Source organism: Penicillium griseofulvum (genome assembly GCF_001561935.1).
Source record: "Penicillium griseofulvum strain PG3 chromosome Unknown contig_95, whole genome shotgun sequence".
NCBI classification, from domain to species: domain Eukaryota; kingdom Fungi; phylum Ascomycota; class Eurotiomycetes; order Eurotiales; family Aspergillaceae; genus Penicillium; species Penicillium griseofulvum.
Genome location: NW_024467454.1, coordinates 1,074,649 through 1,094,241, shown reverse-complemented (window position 1 = coordinate 1,094,241; position 19,593 = coordinate 1,074,649). Strand labels below are relative to the sequence as shown.

Genomic DNA, 19,593 nt, shown 5'->3' with positions numbered 1-19,593 from the left:
AAAATAATCTCCAGGATTCTACCAGCCCGAAATGATCACCGCCAAGACGCATAGCACCGCAACGGAGCCACCAACAGATCCAGCAGTCACCCATCCGCGTTTTCAAACTTCCTGCATCTCCTGGTCGAGGGATGTCTCAGTTCCTAGTGAGTAAGGATTGCCATAGAGGTAAGCGGGGGATTCTGCAATTGGCGCAAATTCGTCTGCTAATTGGGTTGGCATGAACCGTCGCGTTTGGTCGTAGGTCATCCAGCGGGTATACTAATATGAGATAAGAGGTCAGTTTTACATGTACTCACAGAAATATAAGGGGAAACAGACAGTTGCGATCCGCACTCCAAGCCAAAGACATCGATGTCTTCTGGGTATCACTGTCGAATGTTCTTCTGTTGGTGGTCTATTGTCTTCTGTAGGAGCCCCCTCGAAAAATGAATCTGGGTAGTAAAGCCGGCTCCATGCCTCTCCTCTAATCAAAAAGTCCTCCGGTAGCTGTTGCGTAGTCGAATCGTTAAGAAGCGGGAATGATTCGTCTTCAATCTTCGAAATGTTCGTGTCGGGGCGGAATAAGGTGTTGAGATAGGTTGCAAGTAGAGACCACGGAACAAGTGGCTCTAGTCGCTGTATAGCGGCCGGGTTGAGCGTGAGACACCACACAAATGCCATCGAGATATGCACGCTCGGATACATATTGGGTTCGCCGACTTGACCGAGAATGACGGTTAATGTGTGAAAGGCGAGAGAACTCGCCCTGAATGCAAACTGGGATGAGAGATCGCTGGAGGTGGGATATGTAGGCCCTGCAGCTGTTGCATTAGATGCCCACTTCATTGCCGCTAGGCGATCTTCCGGTGTGGGATTGCGTAACTTCACTGTGAAGTCGGCTTCCACCGCTCCGGATTTGCTCCCATATTGAAATATCGCAGCAATATTGCAAGATGTCAGTTGGACCAAATTGCAAGACGTGAGTTCGACACCTTGCTGCCCGTGTCGGCCTACCCGGCTAATCTCCTTACGCAGAGTAGCAAGAAACATATTCGCCCGAGAAACAAAGTCATTAACCGGGGCTTGCATGAAAAGCGCGCCGTGAGTAGTCACGAACGAAGTAACCAAGTTTGGCGCCGGGATATTCATTAGAGGAGCAACTAGCTGTGTCATGCTTTCGAGAGCATTTGGGAATGCGCGCACACTGATCAACGCTTTCGTGTAGTGAAAAAACTGTTGAAGAAGATCCGGACGTGCTAAAACAGCAAGATGATGTTGAATGCGGCCGTTTTCTGGGCTTCGATCTGCGTCCTGGTTATACCAATACCTCGACACCCCTGCCCAAAGTTCGCGATCCTTCTTATCAAGTTCTTCTACGGCCATTCGATACCGCGCTAAGTCACCCAGGCACTCGATCCAGGTCTCTTTGAAATCTGGCACGCTTTCTAACAGCAATGTTATCATCGAGTACGAGAGATAGATAAAGTCAAGCATGTACTCCATCGAGCCGGGGAGCTTTTGACGCAACAGCTCTAGGAATGAATGCACTCCATAGCGCCACATGCGCGCGGGCATTGCGTACTTATCGGCTAGTTCTTTGAGAACAGGACCAGCTGACGGGTGCTGGGAGGCAAGAAAAAAGTCGTGATGTTCGTAGAGTAGTGTTCGGTGTAGTGTAACGAGGGCTTGCCACTTAGCCTGTGATAATTCGGCCTTTGATTGCGCCTGTTGCCTATCGATCTCGATGCACCTCTTTTCTACCATGACAAGCCCGGTATAGATTCCCCGCACTTCATTGATCAGTTGCTCCTCGGTGATGGTGTGGGTATCCGGTTGCCTAAACAGTTTCTGATGCTTTGCTTCCTGAGCGACTGCCCCTGCCTCCATTTCTCCCGCATCTTGCTCTAATGGCTGCTCATTTCTTGTGCGCGGTGATGCTTGCTCTTGCTCTTGCGTAGTGAGTGAAAAATTCATAATTCCATCAGCATGTTGAGTATGCACAGCCGTGGGCGTTGAATGTGATCTTTGCAATTCTGGACGTGTCCCAAAACCTTGAGCTAACCGCGATTTCTCTTCCTGCCTCTGCGCGCTGATCTCAGTCTTTGGATCTGTGCGTTCATTTACATATTGAGGCATGCTAGGGTTTAGCTGCTGAGAAGCCGAGACCGGTAACCGCCGAGGCTCTCTGGAGACCCGGAAGCTGTTCCGGCGACGAGATTTGCCAACGTGTCCTATACTGGAGCGAGGGGGACTTCTGAGAGCTCGCATGCCGTGGCTACTGAGTGTTTCCATAGTGCAATCGTCTCCTAGGACGCCAGTGGAATTTGGCCGAGCACCGGATATCGGTGGCGTGGCTGAGCAGCGGCCGTGTGTACCCATCGACTCAGAGATGATCTCTTCTGACAATAGTCTTTTAATAGATCGTCTGTATGAACAGTTAAAAAAGATATGTAAACAATAAGCTGAAGTTCGCAACTTGCCTTGGTGACACGTCGCTATGGACGACTATGTCTGAGAGTCGAGTCTTGGCATCCAGCAAGCTGTAAAAACACCTTGGCCTTGCCTCCTTACGGCACAGTGGCTCGCCCATTTCAACCTAGGGGGTGGGGGGAGTTAGTTGGTTATCTAGGTCTTCAATGTGCCTGACGTACTCGGAATAAATTAATGAGAGTTAAGAATTCACATGGCATATCAAAGAGGGGAAATGTGGAATATTTATACAGAGTAAACAATTATAACGAGTGGGACCTGTTCATAATTTTGTCAAGGCAGTCTGGTAAGCACGGGTCCTTATGCCGATCGCCTATAATTCTGCCTATTTTGTGTAATTCTAATTGTATTTAGGATACGAGGTGGTTGCCTTATATTGCTTCCTTTTTCCCCGATATGCGTGGAAGGTTCGAACGACTCGAAGGATTCAAAGGCCTGTCAACACCCCCCTGGTGCCAAGTAAATTTTCTAACGGCGCCTCGTTATAGCCGCCCTGGGCACCAGGTGTATCTCCGTATTTTCCGTCTTACTTTTCTTATGCAGGACTTGCTATAATATCAGAATCTGTACAGAGTAAGAGATTGAGGTTTTATTTATAACTGCTGATCCCCCAATTACGTGAGAGCTTCACCCAACATTAGACTACCTCGTCATTGCCCAACACTCGTCTCCCAACACCATCCAGACATGAAATGCGCCATCTTATGATTAGCGCAGTCATTTAGACCAAAGTCTACACCTGTCCTTGCAGCCCTAGGGCATTGTTTGCTTCGTCACCGCTCTTTCGTTACAATGACCGGATTTGATCACACCGGTTGTTTTTGACCAAGCTTTGGCAATGACCAAGGCGTTTTAGGCCAAAGAGGCTTTGTGTTGCTCTTGATCCACCTGGGTGGGCACCAGGGGGACCCGGGTTATCTCGATTTCGCTTTCGCATTGAGCATTGACTACAAGGTGAACATCGCTGCATTTCCTCCGCCCACATTGAGTCAATTTTTTTTTGATCAAGAGCAGATCTTTCCATGTTTGATTGGTGTTCGAAGGTCATTAGATGGTGCGGACACCCATAATTAACCGCCTTGGTATTATATTGCCAGTGGATTGGTTTTCTTGAATGTCCGGTGACATGTAATCATGCAACAAAACTTGCAAATGGGCCGATGTACGGTTGCCAACGGGCTACCTAAGATGCCAGATCCATGAATTTGTTGGGCTATGAGAGTGCTCATGTGATGGCTCGACTTGGATATTCGATCTATGGTCAGTGGTTATACAGCTGGCTGATATTCCCCATATCCATCTATACGAAGTAATCTGTACCTGAGCCAAGATATAGCTATAAAATTAGAAACAGCTTTGACCAGTTATCGAACAGATGTGGCGGAGCTGACACGAGTAGAACGCTAAGATATAGGCCACAATTGAAATCATCAGCCTCGTAAACAATGTCAAAGGCTGTATGTTGTACTCCGGTCAACGGATTACTTAGGACTTTGAAATCCAAACTAGTGGACTTGGCAGGCATGATGACGTTAGTTTCTTTCTGCCTGTCAATTGCAGAAATCTCCCTAAGCCTATCATTAAGCGCCCTCAATATTTTGAGCTCTGTTCAAGAACATGAAATCAAGTATTTATTATCCAATCAGATACTCATCTTCATAAAGCAACTTGTTTGTGCCACCTAATATCCCACCTGGGTCGCATTTTTACAAGGCAACCTTGGGAAGTTTTACGCGCTCCACTTCGCTGGAACAAAGGGATCTAGCCCCCGTTCAACCTCATTGCCTCCCTTGGTATCACCTAAATTGTAGCTGCAAGGGAGTTGTGATATTGCAAGCCACACGGGAAGAAGCAGGAAAAACCCAGCGCAGTGGGCCAAACCCGGGTGAAAGAGGTCTGTTTCCCTAGATTATGGGAATATGCAAGTATGCTATGTACTCTGTAATATGGGAATCCTTGACTTTTCGATATCTTAGTGCAATAAGCTTGCATGAAACATGCGAGGCCTAGCGTTGCCGGAGCGGGGAAAGGGCTGCAGATTTCACCCGGGCAAATTCTACGCGAGTTCTAGGGATCTACTCTGTACTTACAGGGATCTTCTTTTTAAGGGGTGGTATAAAAGTATGATGTGATTGGTTTGATCGTTTTATCTGATGTTTACAAATTTCGGTGATTACACGGTCCCCCGCTCACTTTGCTTTTAGATAATCCCGGAGTTGTTTCATTTTGAGAATGATGGATGCGACCTTTACCAAGTATAGTATGAATTGGTAGGATTCATTGAAACTAGGCTTCCAACCCCTGTCCCCGGGGGGTCACGCTATACCAACTTGCATACTCTGCCGCTTTACTTTTCTTAAAAATGAGAAATTCAAGGCAAATGCCTTGTTTGGACAGGTATAACTATATCAATGCTTCTATGACCTTATCAGCAGATTCAATACTCCAGGCAGCGATGTATCTAAAAAGGCTGGGGAAACTGCTGACCGCTATTCACATGTATTTCCTGTTCTGTCGGCCGAGATAAGTTTCAATCACTTGCAGATTTCTGGTTTTGTTTTCTTCTTTAGAGCACAAGGGAGCTCGTGTGACATGCATTTTGTCACCCCTCATCTGAACCCGATATCTGTGCCCAGTCGAAGAATATAGAAATGCGCAGGAAAGACTAGCATGCGTTGTCGCCCAACGAAATAGAATTGACTCCATTCGCTTTCATGAAATCATGAGTCATTTTGGGCTAGAAGTCTTCAAGACTGTCAGGCTCATGAGATGCAGCAACCCCTGGAGAAACTTTATATTGATGACCAATTTCTGTATGGACAAAAGTCTGATCACACCGTCTATAGGACTTTGGATAAAGTCTACATTGACCAATGAAAAAGTTGCACTCTTAAGGCTAAAAGGCCCAGACTTCATTCAAAGGAATGTGTTGTCAAGTTCAAGTGCGTTTGACTAGTGGAAACTTAATGGGAGAAAACAGGGTAGGTGAGACCTATGTTGTACTCTGGTTATAATTTCTATAACATCTTAAAATGTAGATGCTATACCCAAGTCTTGAAATCATTTTCGCTACGTGCCTTGGGGGACTTGGAGATTAATCTGCAATACACAAGATGAGATACGGCCAATAGCAGCTCTGGGGCAGTTCTGATAAAATTGACCACTGAATACTGAGATGAGTAGGCGAAGCTATGCGCTAGTTAGTTGCCCTTTCTAATAAATGGTGAAATTCTACTATGAATTTCGGGACTGATAGCTCAAAAGCTATGAATGGACTATATGATGAATTCATGACACATTTGAAGTAGCAATTTCTCAATAGAATTAATTATTTAAAAAGAATACTCTAGTTGCGCGATGTCAAAATATACATTTGTATGAGAAGTGGCTAAGATCAAGACTGAACGACGTCATAACAAGAATATCCACATGTAGCGCTCACAAACCAACCTTGGAAGTCTCCCATCGTAAAACCTCATTTTAGAGAGCTTAAGCTCGACCCCGTAATGAACTCCCTCCGCCTTGCCGCGCGACACCTAAAGCCACAGCCCATCCCCACACACAAACCAACCATCAAAGCCAAAACAGCCAGAATGTCAACATTCACAATCCCGGGGTTAAACCTCAATGTGAACAGCATCCCAGACTTAACCCAAAATGATCTCCTCTCATTCCCAGCCTTCAAAATCTGGATAAAAACCCTCCAACACTCGCTCGCGCGACAAAACAACCCCTCACACGAGTTCCACAGCGACCCATACGTCCTGCGCAAAATCGACATCCAAAGCGTCGACCGCTTCGGTGGCGGCCGATTAGGCTTCATCAAACTAAAAGCCGATGTTTCAAATACCCAGGGCGAGACTTTGCCCGGCAGCGTATTCCTGCGGGGTGGCAGTGTCGGGATGTTAGTAAGTTCTACCCCCATTTCTACTCGATAGGAGGTTATTTCCCCTTCTTTACTCCGCGTGTGCAGGCAAATTGCGCCCCAGCCCCACCATTTAAAAACATAAACGTGTTTTTTTCTAATTCTATGTATAGCTCATCCTTCAGCCGGATGATATAACATCCCCGACTGAAAATGATAAGCGCGCTATCCTGACCATCCAGCCCCGCATTCCGGCGGGCTCGTTGGCGTTTCCGGAGATTCCGGCTGGGATGCTGGATGATAGTGGGACGTTTGCTGGGGGTGCGGCGAAGGAAATTCAGGAGGAGACGGGGCTGAGGGTTGAGCAGGGGGATTTGATTGATATGACTTCGTTGGCGTTGCGGGCTGTGCAAGATGATCATGGGGAGAGTTTACAGAAGGGTGTTTATCCGTCGCCTGGTGGGAGTGATGAGTTTATTCCGTTGTTTTTGTGTGAGAAGACTATGCCTAGGAAGGAGATTGAGGAGTTACAGGGGAAGTTGACTGGGCTGCGGGAGCATGGGGAGAAAATTACGCTCAAGATTGTTCCTTTGAAGGATCTGTGGAAGGAGGGACTTAGGGATGGGAAGACTTTGGCTGCTTGGGCTTTGTATAAGGGGTTGAAGCAGGATGGATTACTTTGAGTGGGAATGACATGGATATGTCGAGGTGTTTGTAGATTTGTATTCAATAGAGCTTTGTTTGTCTCAACGTAGGGTTGTACTAGAAGTCAGTGAGATATCGCATCATTACTAGTTCACAGCCTCCATTTCTTCGCCAGTTCAATTCCCTCAGCTAGCGTTCCAACCCTGGCATCAATAGCATAACCCTCCTTTTCAAGCTTCTTCATCTCGTCGAACAAAGAGCTCAAAGGAACAGTAAAGCATTCAATGAACTCGTTATCCTCAAGCTCAGGCTTTGGGTTCTTGTTTTCGGGAAGCGACATATCGACCCGGACATGGACCATATGCAAGTTAGTATTGCAAAGTCCTGGGTCTGATCCAGTCATAGATAGATGTCAGCTTTAGCTCCCAAATGGGTAAGTAATGCTGCGAGAAGAAAACAAAGCTGACAGCCACAGCTCACATACCGTTGAACATCACTGGACTAGTCTGTTCCGGCACGCCAACGTAACCAGTCTCCTCCTTAAGTTCCCGAACAGCACACTGCTCAGGCGTCTCACCCGCGTCGATAAGTCCCGCAGGAACCTCAATGACAACAGCATCAATCGGGGGTCGATATTGCTTTTGCAGGAGTAGCTCGGAGCCAGTTTCCTTGTTCAGAATAGCGACGATCCCAACGCCATCAAGGTCGATACCGGCCGGACGAGTCTGGGAAAACGCGGTTAGCATCAATTTCGAATATAGATTCTAAAACAGGCTGTAAAAGGTTGTTTGAGCTAGGTCGTAACTGAGGCGATCAAGTTCAATACACATTGCAAGGCAACCAATAGTCAAGTGGTATTTCTGATACGGCGCAGGGCAACACCCGGGTTAATGCCAGAGGCTCCCAGGACTGGAGTGCCCCACCGATGCGAACCACCATGTCGTGATTAGATGAGACTGGATCTCGGTGTATCATGTAGTTGGCACTTGTGGCTGTCCCGGGAGCGTGTCACTTGGTTACTTGCGCCGGGTGTGGTGCATATGTGCTATCGAGCAAGAGCGTGCATAACACAAACAAGTATAGAACAAGGCAAATCGTCTTACCGTGCGCTCAGCTGATTCCCATGTTCGCTCGACACCCAGAGGGTCAGTGTATGTTGTCTTTACCATCCGAGCCCAGCGGGCTTCGTTGGGGTTCTGTTTGGAAGAACGTGTCAGTCATGCGCTGGCGGATATTGGTGCTACAATCACAACTCTATTTTATTGTAGTACTGGCCCTTCATTGCGTGATGACCTTGGTGATTGGAGTAACGTACCAATGGTTCCCGCGAGATTAATTTCGACTTCGCCTGCGTGCGGGCTGACATTGTGACGGATGATCTAGATTGAAGTGGGAACAAGCCGAGACTGACTAACTGATCCAATGGAGGACTAGACTGATGTTAAGACCAGCCAATCCCAACTGGGAAGACCTTGGGGGAGGGGTAATGGCGGGGTAAGGCTGTTATCTTATCGGTTTCATCTATCGGTCTTTATTGTTTCCAAGTTGTTTTTAAAAAGGAATGCTACGCAATACAAAATACAGAGTAAAACACTCAAGGCAGCTCAGAAAAAAAAAGGCATTGCTGAATGGTATCTCATTGCGCATCAAAACTATCTATGTAATGACGGAAGATACTGAAGAATAATGCACCAGGCAAAGAAGAAAGTAGCAATAACCGGACACAGTCCGTCAAGCAAGACCACTCTTGTGTCAAAAGAAATAGAAGCACCTTTTGATAACTCAAAGTGTCAAGAGAAATAAAGAAATAAGAAAAAGAAAAAGCTCCCTAACGACCATACGCTCGCTATCATAAAATCATGGGCGTATAAGCGTCACCGGCGATAGCTTAAAGGCTCGACTGAACATCGTTGGCGAGACTTGCCTCAATATCCTTCATACGATCCTCAAACTCAGACCAATTGTACATGACAGTCTTTGCACCAAGGTCAGTCAGAACCTTAGCCATCTCCTTCTGTGTCTCTTCGCCGTTATAGCTGCCAACATAAGCGATAACGGGAATTCCGGCACGAACCGCCGAAAGAGCACCAGACTTGCTGTCCTCGACAGCAACAGTTTCACCAGCAGTCTTGCCGACCTGCTCGAGAGCATACAGGTAGATAGCTGGGTCGGGCTTGGAAGTCGGCTTCGGCAGAGAAGTGGCAGCGCTGAAGATCTTGATCCCGTCGAAGAACTTGTCCTGGCCGACCCTCTTGATGGAAGCAACCACGCGACGCAAAGCGGAAGAGGAGACGACGGCAAGACCGTACTGCTTTGACGCATAAAGCTTCTCCAGCTCCTCGGTGGCACCGATACAGGCCTTAGCCTTCTCCTCCAACTTGGCAATGACTTTGTCCTCTTCCTTCGTGACATATCCTTCCAACTTCTCCGCATCAATCTCGAAGTTGTACTTGTTCTGTAGCGAGACCATCATGCCACGGAAATTTTGGCCGACAAAATCTTTGATGAGCTGGTCACCAGTATAACGGTCGGGGATGCCATGCGCTTCCAAAATCTCATTGGCCAGCTCGGCGCAAGCCTCGAAGGCTAGCTCCTCTGAGAGGACCAGAGTGTTATCGCAATCAAAAAAGATTTCTGTGATCTACAGTGCCGATTAGCATTGGTAGCTCTCTCATGAGAGATACCGCTATTCTCATACCTTGCCCATGATGAAGATACGGAGATTAGATCCGAAGTGTTTTGTTTATCGGGGGAAAGCAAAAGTGCAATGTGTGAAGTGTTGGTCTAGTATGGTCTAGGAGTATAGTGTCAAAATAAAAGGGGGAAGGCAAGGGAAATTAGGCAAATGAAGTATTTAAGTCAAGGCAAGAGCTTGACCCCAAAAATGACGCCGCAATCACAATCCATAAAGGGAAACCGGGCCAGAGCGGGAGGGGCTGGTCACTGACGTGGGGCCAATTGTACCAGATACTTGGAATTGGCATATGTCATATGTGTAAAATCAGGTATCATGTACCTCATGTCTAAGAAAATGGTCAGATATTGAGCCAATAAAAGCACAGACCTATAGTACACTAGTCCATTTACGTCTTAGCCCTTTCTACTCCAGGCAGGTGGGATAGTTTCACCTTGCGTTTTTCTCGCATCTTCTCGCCTTTTCTCACCGATTCGTTTCAATCCGATGTTTGAAATTTGTCTTATACAGTCTCGTGACTTGATATTCCATTATTTAAGACTCTACTCAAGTCCTCTATGCAAGTTACTTTATCACCTGATGTTTAGGCGTACAAGATTCTAGACTGCATGCATAATGTACCGTTTAATTGGATACTGGATACGACTACTCCGTACCTACACATAATCCTACTACTCCGTAGGTCAAAACTCATGCACGGTCATGGCTCCGTCTTCTCATTGCCTTCCTGGTGTCCTCCAGGGGGAGGCCGAACTCCAATTCGCAAAGAAAGCCGGGGCACGGAAAGATTGAGAAACATACATAAGCATGCAGGCCCGATATTCCGCCCGTTTGGTCCATATTCCCGTGTCATCTAAAATAACTGTCGCGGTCAGATACTATCAAATATGCATTCGGACGTTCAAAGCATGCTTGGCGGGTTGGGAGAGAGAAACCCGACAGTATACCTCGGCGCGGAGTAAACTATTCCAGTTCCGGTGAGCAATGAGCGATTTGAATACTTTATGCCTCATTCTATAATCAGCTTAATAGGTTACTCTATTATCATCTCAGTGCTAGGGGAGCTGTGTCCGAGCATACCTCATACTATCATTCTCAAAGCGCGACAAGACCAGAATCTGGCATCGCATATTCCCTGAATTCTAAGCAAATATTGTATCAAGTTTATCATATTAATCCCAATAGTCAAATTGATTTACATATTTACACCTTGTAGCACAACTGTATACTCCGTATGGAGTAAATCGCACGAACCTGGGTCCACCTCTTCCATCCACCCACCATGATTGGCCACACTCAAAATCCCAGACCTGCGAATTTCACAACGGCTTTCCATTCACCCCCCGACCAAAACCAACATAAACACCTCATCAAATCAAATCAGTCTAAATTAGCACGACATAAACGGATATCGGGCCAAATAGCCACTTTGAACAGCCCGAAAAGCTGAAACGACTCCTGGTACAACCCCAGAGTACACCCCGGTATATTTGAACCCGAAATATACTTGGCAATAGCTCTAGCCAAAAGAAAGCATGGGGTCCTCCGATACTTTCCCGACCCTAGAGTCCCTTCATTTCCCGGAGCAGCTGTCAATTTCCCAGACACTTTCGTCTCTGCGTCGATCGGCACTGTCCGTCGCCAATCGGCTACAGTCTATTGAGACAGATGCTACCTTTGCACAAGAGGTAGCCGACCATTATGGCTTACCGCTGGTTGCCAATGAACGCTGCGGAAGCTGGTATATCCCGCCGACGGCCAAAGCTGGCAGTGCTTATTTCAAAAGCACCGATGGCCACACCGGTCAGTGGGATTTTAGCTTTCGTAGGCTGAACTTGCAGTTGCTCCCGCTAGCTAGGGATCATGGGGGGTTAGTCTCACATTTCCACTGTTTTTTTTTGCTTGTGGAATTATATCTGTGTTGGAGTGACTTCGGTTTAGCTTCATTGAACCGCGAAGTATAAACCATGGCCAATCCATCACTACATGATCCTCCCAAGAGCCCATAAAAGAACGCAAAAAAGCTGACTATATTTTTTTTTTCGCAGCTGTGTAATTGTGGACTCAACTCGCCGAGGCAAACGTATGTATCATCCCTGCACCATTCCGAACTAGAGAATTATCCCGCTCCCTTACCCCGATAGTCTCTATGCATAAGGCTACGGCAATGTCTAGAGCGCTCTATTAACCAGTCCCTAGTGATGCCAGATGCATTATCAAAAACCGTCCCAATCTGGAGCGCCGTTCTAAACAGAGCCCTGTTCCCATCCGCAACTGCATACCACCCAGTCCGCCTTCCACCCAATTACTTGGGCGCATCGGAAGAAGCGCAGATCGAGAATCGAATCGAAGGATTCGTGCATTCTCTAAAGGTACGTATGCGTAACATTAACGTGCCCTGCGCAACCCATTTTATCACACCCCCTCATTCGAGAAAAAGTGCTGATCCTTAATACCCACCAGAGCCTAAAGCTCGATCTGGATAATCTGCGAGAGCAACTCGGCAAGCCCATCGAGATCGCCTGGGCCAACAGGACATATTTCCACCCGGCAGATCTGCACACGAGTGATGAGTATAATCTACTCGTACTATGCTCCGCTTCTAGGCGCGTGCATGGCGCCGAAATGTCCGAGGGCGGATACATCCAAGGCGCGGGCGATGATAGCGAGGCGTGGGCGCATGGGCTGACGCCGCCTGTTTTCTGGGCTAATCAGGCTATTTTGAAGAATACACCCGAAGACGAATTGCCGGAGCTAATTGACCGACTGGTGGCTGAGCATAAACTGCTAGATGTGGCTCAGGACGCGACGCTGATCTCTCCTACGCGCAATTTGTACATTGGCTCCACGGGTGAGGGCGTCAGTGCTGAGAATCGGTATGATCTTGTCATTGACTGTAATGGGAGTGCTGCGGCTGGGGAGGGCAACGCAAAGCGGCTTAATTTGAGATGTGATTCTGGGAAACTGGGAAGTCGGGATCTACGGAAATGCCTGGATAAGGTGCGTGACTTTATCGGCGCCCGTCTTGGGGCGGATCCGACGCTGTCGGTGCTGGTTACCTGCGAGAATGGGAAAGATCTCTCGGCAGGGACGCTTCTGGCGATCATTTGTCTGTTTTATAACGGCGAGGGTATGTGTGCAATGTCCCAGATGGTCTGGTGATGGATTCAAACGCTATGTGAAGACGTATAAATAACTAATTGTTTCTCACAGGTGGCTTCGATGCCTCACTGAGCAAGCGCGCGATCAGCAAGCAGTTTATTCGACAGCGTCTAGCCTGGCTCGTGTCGTCAAAACATGACGTGAACCCGTCTCGCGCCACGCTTCAATCTGTCAATGCTTTCCTGATGCAGCCGCCGGATTATTGACCGTGAGCAATGGTTACATTTCATCGCTTGGTCGGGCCTGATTGGTTTCGAAGCGCCTGGGTATTAAGAACATGCTCTAGAGATCGCTCATTCGTTGTCCACAGCCTCCACAATAGCACCGGCACTGCCCTGGTCAAAGGAATCCAGCAAGGCCATGTCCTCGACGCTAATATCGAAGCCGAACACATCCGCGTTGGCCACGATTCGTTCGGGGTTGTCGGTCTTGGGCAAAGGCACCCAGCCCTTCTGCAGCGCATAGCGGATCAAGATCTGCTGAGTGGTCTTGCCGTATTTCTTTGCCACCTCCACTAGCGTTGGGTCGTTGGCTTTATAGTTTCGCACGATGGGCGAGTATGCCTCGACAATAATGCCATTCTTCTTGCAGTATTCGTCGATGACGCGCTGCTGGCACCACGGGTGGAGCTGCAAAAATAGAATGTTAGTGATCACACTCAAACCAAACTATCCATATAGAGAGAAGAGTAGTAATAGAAGCAAAGCACCTACCTCGATTTGATTAACATGAGGCGGGAACACCTGGGCATATGAGCGCATCTCCTCGATGTGCCCCACACCGAAGTTGCTAACACCGATACTCCGCGCCTTGCCCTCTGCGTGTAGCTTCTCAAGTGCCTGCCACAAAAGCTTCCGCCCAGCGGAGCCAGAGCTGGAGGAGTGAATCAAGAACAAGTCGACATATCCATCTGCGCCGCCAATCTTGTGCACGGAAGCTAGCAATTTATCGTAGGTAGCTTCGAGTGAGGCTGCGGGGCTGAGGATCTTGGTCGTGACGAAGATCTGATCTCTGGGCACGTTGGTGGTTCGCAGAGCCTCGCCGACTTCCGCCTCGTTGGCGTAGAACTGTGCTGTGTCGATGTGTCGGTAGCCTGCGTCCAATGCCTTTAGGCAGGACTGCACGCACTGGTTGGTGGGGGAGCGGTAGACGCCGAAGCCGAGGCGCGGGATGCGGACGCTCGAGTTCGGAAGGGGGAGGAGGTCGGTAATCTTGAAGGAGGCGGACATATTGGAGTTATTGAGAGGTTATTGTAGTTTGCGAAAGGAAAAGAAGTCGATTGAGAGTGTTTCAAAAGAATAATCTCCTAGCCCCGCTTTGCGAAAATGAGGTCATTTTGGATGACTAATACCGAGGTATCGCGTGCCCAGGGCAGGTACAACATCACACTTCCTACAATCTACAGTACCTACGATGGTCAAGTCTAATTATGTAGCTATGTGGTTAATTATTTGCTAAGGTATTATAACATGGATGAGTATTACACATACTAGATACATAATGGAAAGAATATTTAGCAATATATCTGGAGTTATCACGTAGAGTAATAGCGCCATAATTCAGAATAAGTAGTAGTTGACTAGGTATCTACTCTATATTATGAAGTCTTGCGACAGTAGACTGTCGGCCCTTTAAATATGAAGGCAATAACTGTATCTATATGTTGTAATACTTCATTTTGCTGCATGCGATAAGGTTCGGACGAACATTGGGAAGAGCATCCAGTCAACTTTATTCATCCGATGACATCCAGGCAAGCAATATTTCGTCCGAACGCAAAAGTCCTATTATGAGTCAAAAGGAGTCGTAAGCTATGTCCTATCTTTGACTAGTCCGACAAGCTAGATGCTCGCCAGCTTATTACTTCTCCCGGCATATAAATCCAACAATTCCCAGCTCCCTCCGTCTCAACCAAGTCAGACTTCTTCTCACCAGGGTTAACCCACCTATAAACTTCGTGCAGCTTCGAAGAATGACATCTCCTATCAAGGTCGGCGTTATTGGCGGTACTGGAAACATTGGCCAGTCCATAGTCAAGGGACTATGTTCTTCAGAGACCAACTTTGTACGAAGCCCCTCAAACCCATTTATGAGAGTGCTAACTAACTATACAGGCTGTCACTTCTTTTACCCGTCAAGCCTCGATTGGTAGTGAAGCCAATCAAAAGCTCCACGAACAAGGGGTTTCCATCGTGGATTATGACCTAAGCCAACCTCGGGAGACTCTAGGAGACTCTAGATTTTGCGTATAGTGCTGGGCATGCTAATCTGAGAGCTCGCCAGTCCGGTAGCTGTAGATAGCTACGGATTTGGTTTGATAGTTCAATTGGGAGGTTCGCAAGCATCTTGATTAGGCTTTCCCTTATGTTTAAGCGTGATTGAAAAAGAGAATGAAGAGAGGTGTCGCGGGTGATGGAAAAGGGAATGAAAAGAGAGGTCGTAAATGACAGCAAAGAGAGTGACCTCGGGAAGAGAGATGCATTAGGTAGATAGTACTCCGTATATGGCCTTAGACCACAAACCCGTCCACGGGGCGCCTGAATATATAGCACCTATCTTCGACAAATTTTACTCCCAACTCTGATACACTGATATAAGCACATTGCTTTGAAAACATGCAATAAACCCCTCCCAATACTCCCTAATTCAATGTCGACCACCTGCCGCTAAGACAGTCCAGCCCCATAGCAGGCCCCGAGGGAGGCCCAGTCTGAAGGCGACGAATAAAGTGAAGATCCGCCCTCTTATATTTAGCGGAGCACAAGAGACAAATACAATGCGCATTCTGCCGGGATACGCTATATAAATGTGCCAGTTGAGCTGGAGTTCACGACAAAGCGGATTCCTGAGTGGTTGTTGGATGTCGCTATCAACTTAGTCATGTCATGGCTCCCGAGGTCTCTTGTTGTCCAACCCCCAGCGGAGTGCTATAGCCAGCTGTCTAAGCGAATCAGCATAGGCTCTCCTTAGACGGATGCACCCCGCCACTGGCAGATATGAATGCGTACGACTCGGCCAGTCGAGGTACTATTGGTATTGTACTTCTGTCGAGCTTGACATATGCCAGATAGGCTATTAACCCTTTAAATTGGCCATACGTTAGCATAAGCTACTATGTAATATTCCCGTTCAGGAAACATGTCATACATACTCGGTGCCATTATTACGACCACTAATAATGGGGTTGACTCTTTTCTCCAATAATAGCGATAATCCAGAGCAACATGACGTGAACAGTATATACGTACAGATAAAGTAAAGAAATGGCTGATGGGCATGATGGACAAAGTCATATTGATGGGGTAAAGAGACAAAGGCCTGAAAGACCTAAATGGGCAAAGAGAGGTCTGATAAACCTACCCAAACGAGAAAGTCATACCTTAATGAACATAACGTGCTGCCTTATAATGCTACATAGTTTAGCATTCATAGTATATGAAAAATACATATAACTCGAAGCTGAATCACATCATCTTGTGACCACATACCGATTTGCTAATCTTTCTCGAATGTTTTGGTTAAAATACCAAGTTGCCAATATAGCCTCATCCAACATTCTCAGTAGATTCTGTTGACTTTTATGCTGAAACACGGCGATATCAGATACATACCCGACGTGGGGGTCAACCTATAGCTTTCTATTGGCTATAAGTCGACCAAACATTTGGAAACCTTGGAAATGGACTATAAATTGGTGAAATGTCGACAATTGGAAATCAGAATGTTTGGGCAAGGTTGTTCTCGATGTATTAAGGCATACTCGGTGCCCAACGCCAACATGCTCACTTGAAACTCCATGTCAAATTTCAGCTAATCTTGCATTTAGTAGCCCTTATCGCCTATTAAATTTCCGTAGACAAAGGGGGTCAACAATACCTATACTTAGAAGTGGGTCCACAAGGGATGCATCAAATTGCCTGATATTTTTCCTATGTTATATTCTGTCTATTCCTTATATTTGGTCTAAAACTGTTCTTCTCGAGTTCGAAAGAAGAGATACGGTTGCTCGGGTGATCTCCAATTCCGACTTGCGGGAGAAACAAACCCCACCTCTATTATTTCCCCCCCCTTTGTGCTCCATTGTCTCCAGTCCGAATCGGAAAGTCTTTAAGCCTCTTTGATCACCCTAGTCGTTTCTTCTTTTTTTTTTTTCTTTTTGCTGAATCCTAAACCCTGTTCACTGTCAGCTCCCGATACTATCATTGCCAATCGGCCCTGGATGTCTCCGTAATTGAAGATGTTGACGGTTGAGAAGCAGTGGATTAACGTGCAGCAAAAGACCTTCACCAAATGGTACCTTCCCTGTCGATTTTATTTTCTCTCGGAACTTCAACTAATGAGCAATATTAGGCTAAATGACAAGCTGAAGGCACGGAGCCTGTCCATCGAGGACTTGGTCACTGACCTCTCCGACGGCGTATGTCCCACTGCTGCCCCGCTCCCGTCTTTTGGAAATTGCTAATCGCGTATTAGGTCATTCTTATTCACCTCCTCGAAATCCTTGGAGGAGAGTCCCTCGGTCGATATGCCTCGAAACCTAAGCTGCGCGTACAACGCTTCGAAAATGTGAACAAAAGTCTTGATTTCATCAAGGGAAGGAGAATCCAGATGACGAATATTGGAGCGGAGGATATTGTGGACGGTAATCAAAAGATCATCTTGGGCTTAATCTGGACCCTGATTCTACGATTTACCATCAGTGACATCAACGAGGAAGGCATGACTGCGAAAGAGGGATTGCTACTCTGGTGCCAACGAAAGACGGCTTGCTACGACGATGTGGAGGTCCGGGACTTCTCATCCAGCTGGAACAATGGCTTGGCCTTCTGCGCGCTCCTCGATATCCATCGACCCGACCTGATCGACTACGACTCACTAGATAAGAGTGATCACCGTGGAAATATGAAACTGGCCTTTGAGATCGCATCCAACGAAATTGGCATCCCGGACCTACTCGACGTGGACGATGTATGCGACGTGCCGAGACCCGACGAACGATCCCTCATGACCTACATCGCCTACTGGTTCCACGCTTTCTCGCAATTGGAGAGAGTCGAAAATGCTGGGCGACGAGTGGAGAAGTTTGTTAACAATATGCACGGCGCATGGGATATGCAGAACTCATATGAGCGCCGAGTAAAGGAATTGTTGCGACTGATCCGTGGCCAGCGCGAACACTGGAAAACCTCCTCGTTCGAGGGAACATACAAAGATGCTAAAGAGCAATCATATCAGTTCTCACTCTACAAGCGAAATGAGAAACGCCAATGGGTGGCTGAGAAATCTGACCTAGCTGCTTTGCTAGGCAATATCAAAACCAAGTTGGGTACATATCGACTGCGTCCCTACGATCCACCACAAGAACTGAGTCCAGAAAACTGCGACAAAGAGTGGGAGATCCTGACCCGGGATGAGCACGAACGCAGTCAACTTATAAACGAAACAATCCGTGACATCAAAAACAAGCTACGCCGCTCCTTTGCCGACAAGGCAAATGACTTTGCACTGACCCTGAAGACATTGTCATTGGCGATCTCTGGATTGGATGGGGATGTTGAAGACCAACTTGATCATGTTAAAAAGTTAAATAACAACTTGCCGCCCCTCGATGCCTTTCTCGATACTATCGCAGAATTGGACCAACAGTGCGCGGAGGCCAATATTGAAGAAAACGACTTCACCACATACACCTTGGACGAGCTCGCCTATGAGCTTAGTCTCGTCAAATCCAGCATTTCAAAGAAGCTGGCTTTCCTCGACAACCAGATGGTTGCTCGCAACATGACCAACCTGACTCCTATTCAGTTAGAAGAGTTTGAGTCAGTGTTCCGCCATTTCGATCGCGACTCTTCCAACACGCTCCAAGAGCTCGAGTTCTCCGCAGCACTGGCCAGTCTGGGACTAGTCTACGATGAGGACGAGATGCACCAGGTCTACGTGGAGGTATGTGGAGCCCACCGACTGTCGCAAAATGCCGGAGTCAGCTTTGAGCAGTTCATTCGGTTTATGGTCAGCGTGACGGAGGACCAAAACACTGCTGAACAGGTCTTCCAAAGTTTCAAGGAAGTTGCCGATGGCAAGGTATGTAAAGCATTTCTTATTCTCTGACAACTTCTCTGGATAGAGTCACTAACTTCCTGCAGCCCTATGTCACAGAACTGGACCTCCGGCACTCGCTCATTCCTGACGAGGTTATTGAGCATTTGGTTAAGACGATGCCTGTACATGATGGCCCCGATCTACTTGAGGACCGGGAGTTGGCGAAGTACGACTACATCAGCTTCATGGAGAAAATGCGAGAGGTAAACAAAAATAATGGGAGTGGACAATAAAGGGCATCATTGAGGTTGATATTTGCGCAGCATTACCGGTGATTATGGGGGATTTGCACTAGCTTGGTGTTGCTGTGTTTCTGGTGTTTTCATGGAGGATTTTCATGCTTTTTGATTCGAACCCGGTTCTCTCCCTCTCTTTTTTTTCCTGGCTCATCTTGCATCCTGGGGCTTGGTGGTTGTTCCTCTTTAACACATATTGTGTGTATGCTTTTTTGTAATGACCAGGATACCATGTGAACATTTTCAAATATTAAGGCGATCGGCAGACGTGGAGCTGGACTTGGGCTAGCAAGGATAGCCAAGACACGCCAAATAACAGATCCTTGTAATATTTGAATCATTGAATTTATTTTTGATCTGATATGTAGATGTCCGCCGGTGGACATTGCCAATCCTTACCCATTGATACAATCCACGTC

General features: G+C 47.2%; 7 protein-coding genes across 7 annotated transcripts; 3 read left to right on the top strand and 4 right to left on the bottom strand.

The window, feature by feature from the left end:
* Positions 1-102: 102 nt before the first annotated feature.
* PGRI_059160 (uncharacterized protein) lies at positions 103-2,361 on the bottom strand (the record flags this gene model as incomplete). The annotated part of the gene is made up of 2 exons (XM_040793629.1): positions 103-261; positions 322-2,361. The coding sequence occupies 2 exons, from the start codon at positions 2,359-2,361 to the stop codon at positions 103-105; spliced, it is 2,199 nt and encodes a 732-aa protein (XP_040648484.1).
* Positions 2,362-6,065: 3,704 nt separating this feature from the next.
* On the top strand, positions 6,066-7,020 carry PGRI_059150 (putative NUDIX family hydrolase; the record flags this gene model as incomplete). Its single annotated transcript, XM_040793628.1, has 2 exons — positions 6,066-6,380; positions 6,511-7,020. The coding sequence occupies 2 exons, from the start codon at positions 6,066-6,068 to the stop codon at positions 7,018-7,020; spliced, it is 825 nt and encodes a 274-aa protein (XP_040648483.1).
* Positions 7,021-7,133: 113 nt separating this feature from the next.
* Positions 7,134-8,348, bottom strand: PGRI_059140 (MutT/nudix family protein; the record flags this gene model as incomplete). The annotated part of the gene is made up of 4 exons (XM_040793627.1): positions 7,134-7,372; positions 7,467-7,707; positions 8,086-8,178; positions 8,298-8,348. The coding sequence occupies 4 exons, from the start codon at positions 8,346-8,348 to the stop codon at positions 7,134-7,136; spliced, it is 624 nt and encodes a 207-aa protein (XP_040648482.1).
* A 522-nt stretch (positions 8,349-8,870) lies between these two features.
* Positions 8,871-9,689, bottom strand: PGRI_059130 (HAD family hydrolase; the record flags this gene model as incomplete). Its single annotated transcript, XM_040793626.1, has 2 exons — positions 8,871-9,623; positions 9,681-9,689. 2 exons carry the CDS (start codon positions 9,687-9,689, stop codon positions 8,871-8,873), a joined length of 762 nt encoding a protein of 253 aa, XP_040648481.1.
* A 1,523-nt stretch (positions 9,690-11,212) lies between these two features.
* PGRI_059120 (initiator tRNA phosphoribosyl transferase family protein) lies at positions 11,213-13,045 on the top strand (the record flags this gene model as incomplete). Its single annotated transcript, XM_040793625.1, has 5 exons — positions 11,213-11,480; positions 11,536-11,547; positions 11,853-12,049; positions 12,141-12,807; positions 12,891-13,045. 5 exons carry the CDS (start codon positions 11,213-11,215, stop codon positions 13,043-13,045), a joined length of 1,299 nt encoding a protein of 432 aa, XP_040648480.1.
* An 87-nt stretch (positions 13,046-13,132) lies between these two features.
* Positions 13,133-14,068, bottom strand: PGRI_059110 (aldo/keto reductase family protein; the record flags this gene model as incomplete). Its single annotated transcript, XM_040793624.1, has 2 exons — positions 13,133-13,468; positions 13,553-14,068. 2 exons carry the CDS (start codon positions 14,066-14,068, stop codon positions 13,133-13,135), a joined length of 852 nt encoding a protein of 283 aa, XP_040648479.1.
* A 3,008-nt stretch (positions 14,069-17,076) lies between these two features.
* Positions 17,077-19,171, top strand: PGRI_059100 (alpha-actinin, sarcomeric (f-actin cross linking protein); the record flags this gene model as incomplete). Its single annotated transcript, XM_040793623.1, has 4 exons — positions 17,077-17,132; positions 17,190-17,256; positions 17,313-18,920; positions 18,983-19,171. 4 exons carry the CDS (start codon positions 17,077-17,079, stop codon positions 19,169-19,171), a joined length of 1,920 nt encoding a protein of 639 aa, XP_040648478.1.
* Positions 19,172-19,593: the final 422 nt, after the last annotated feature.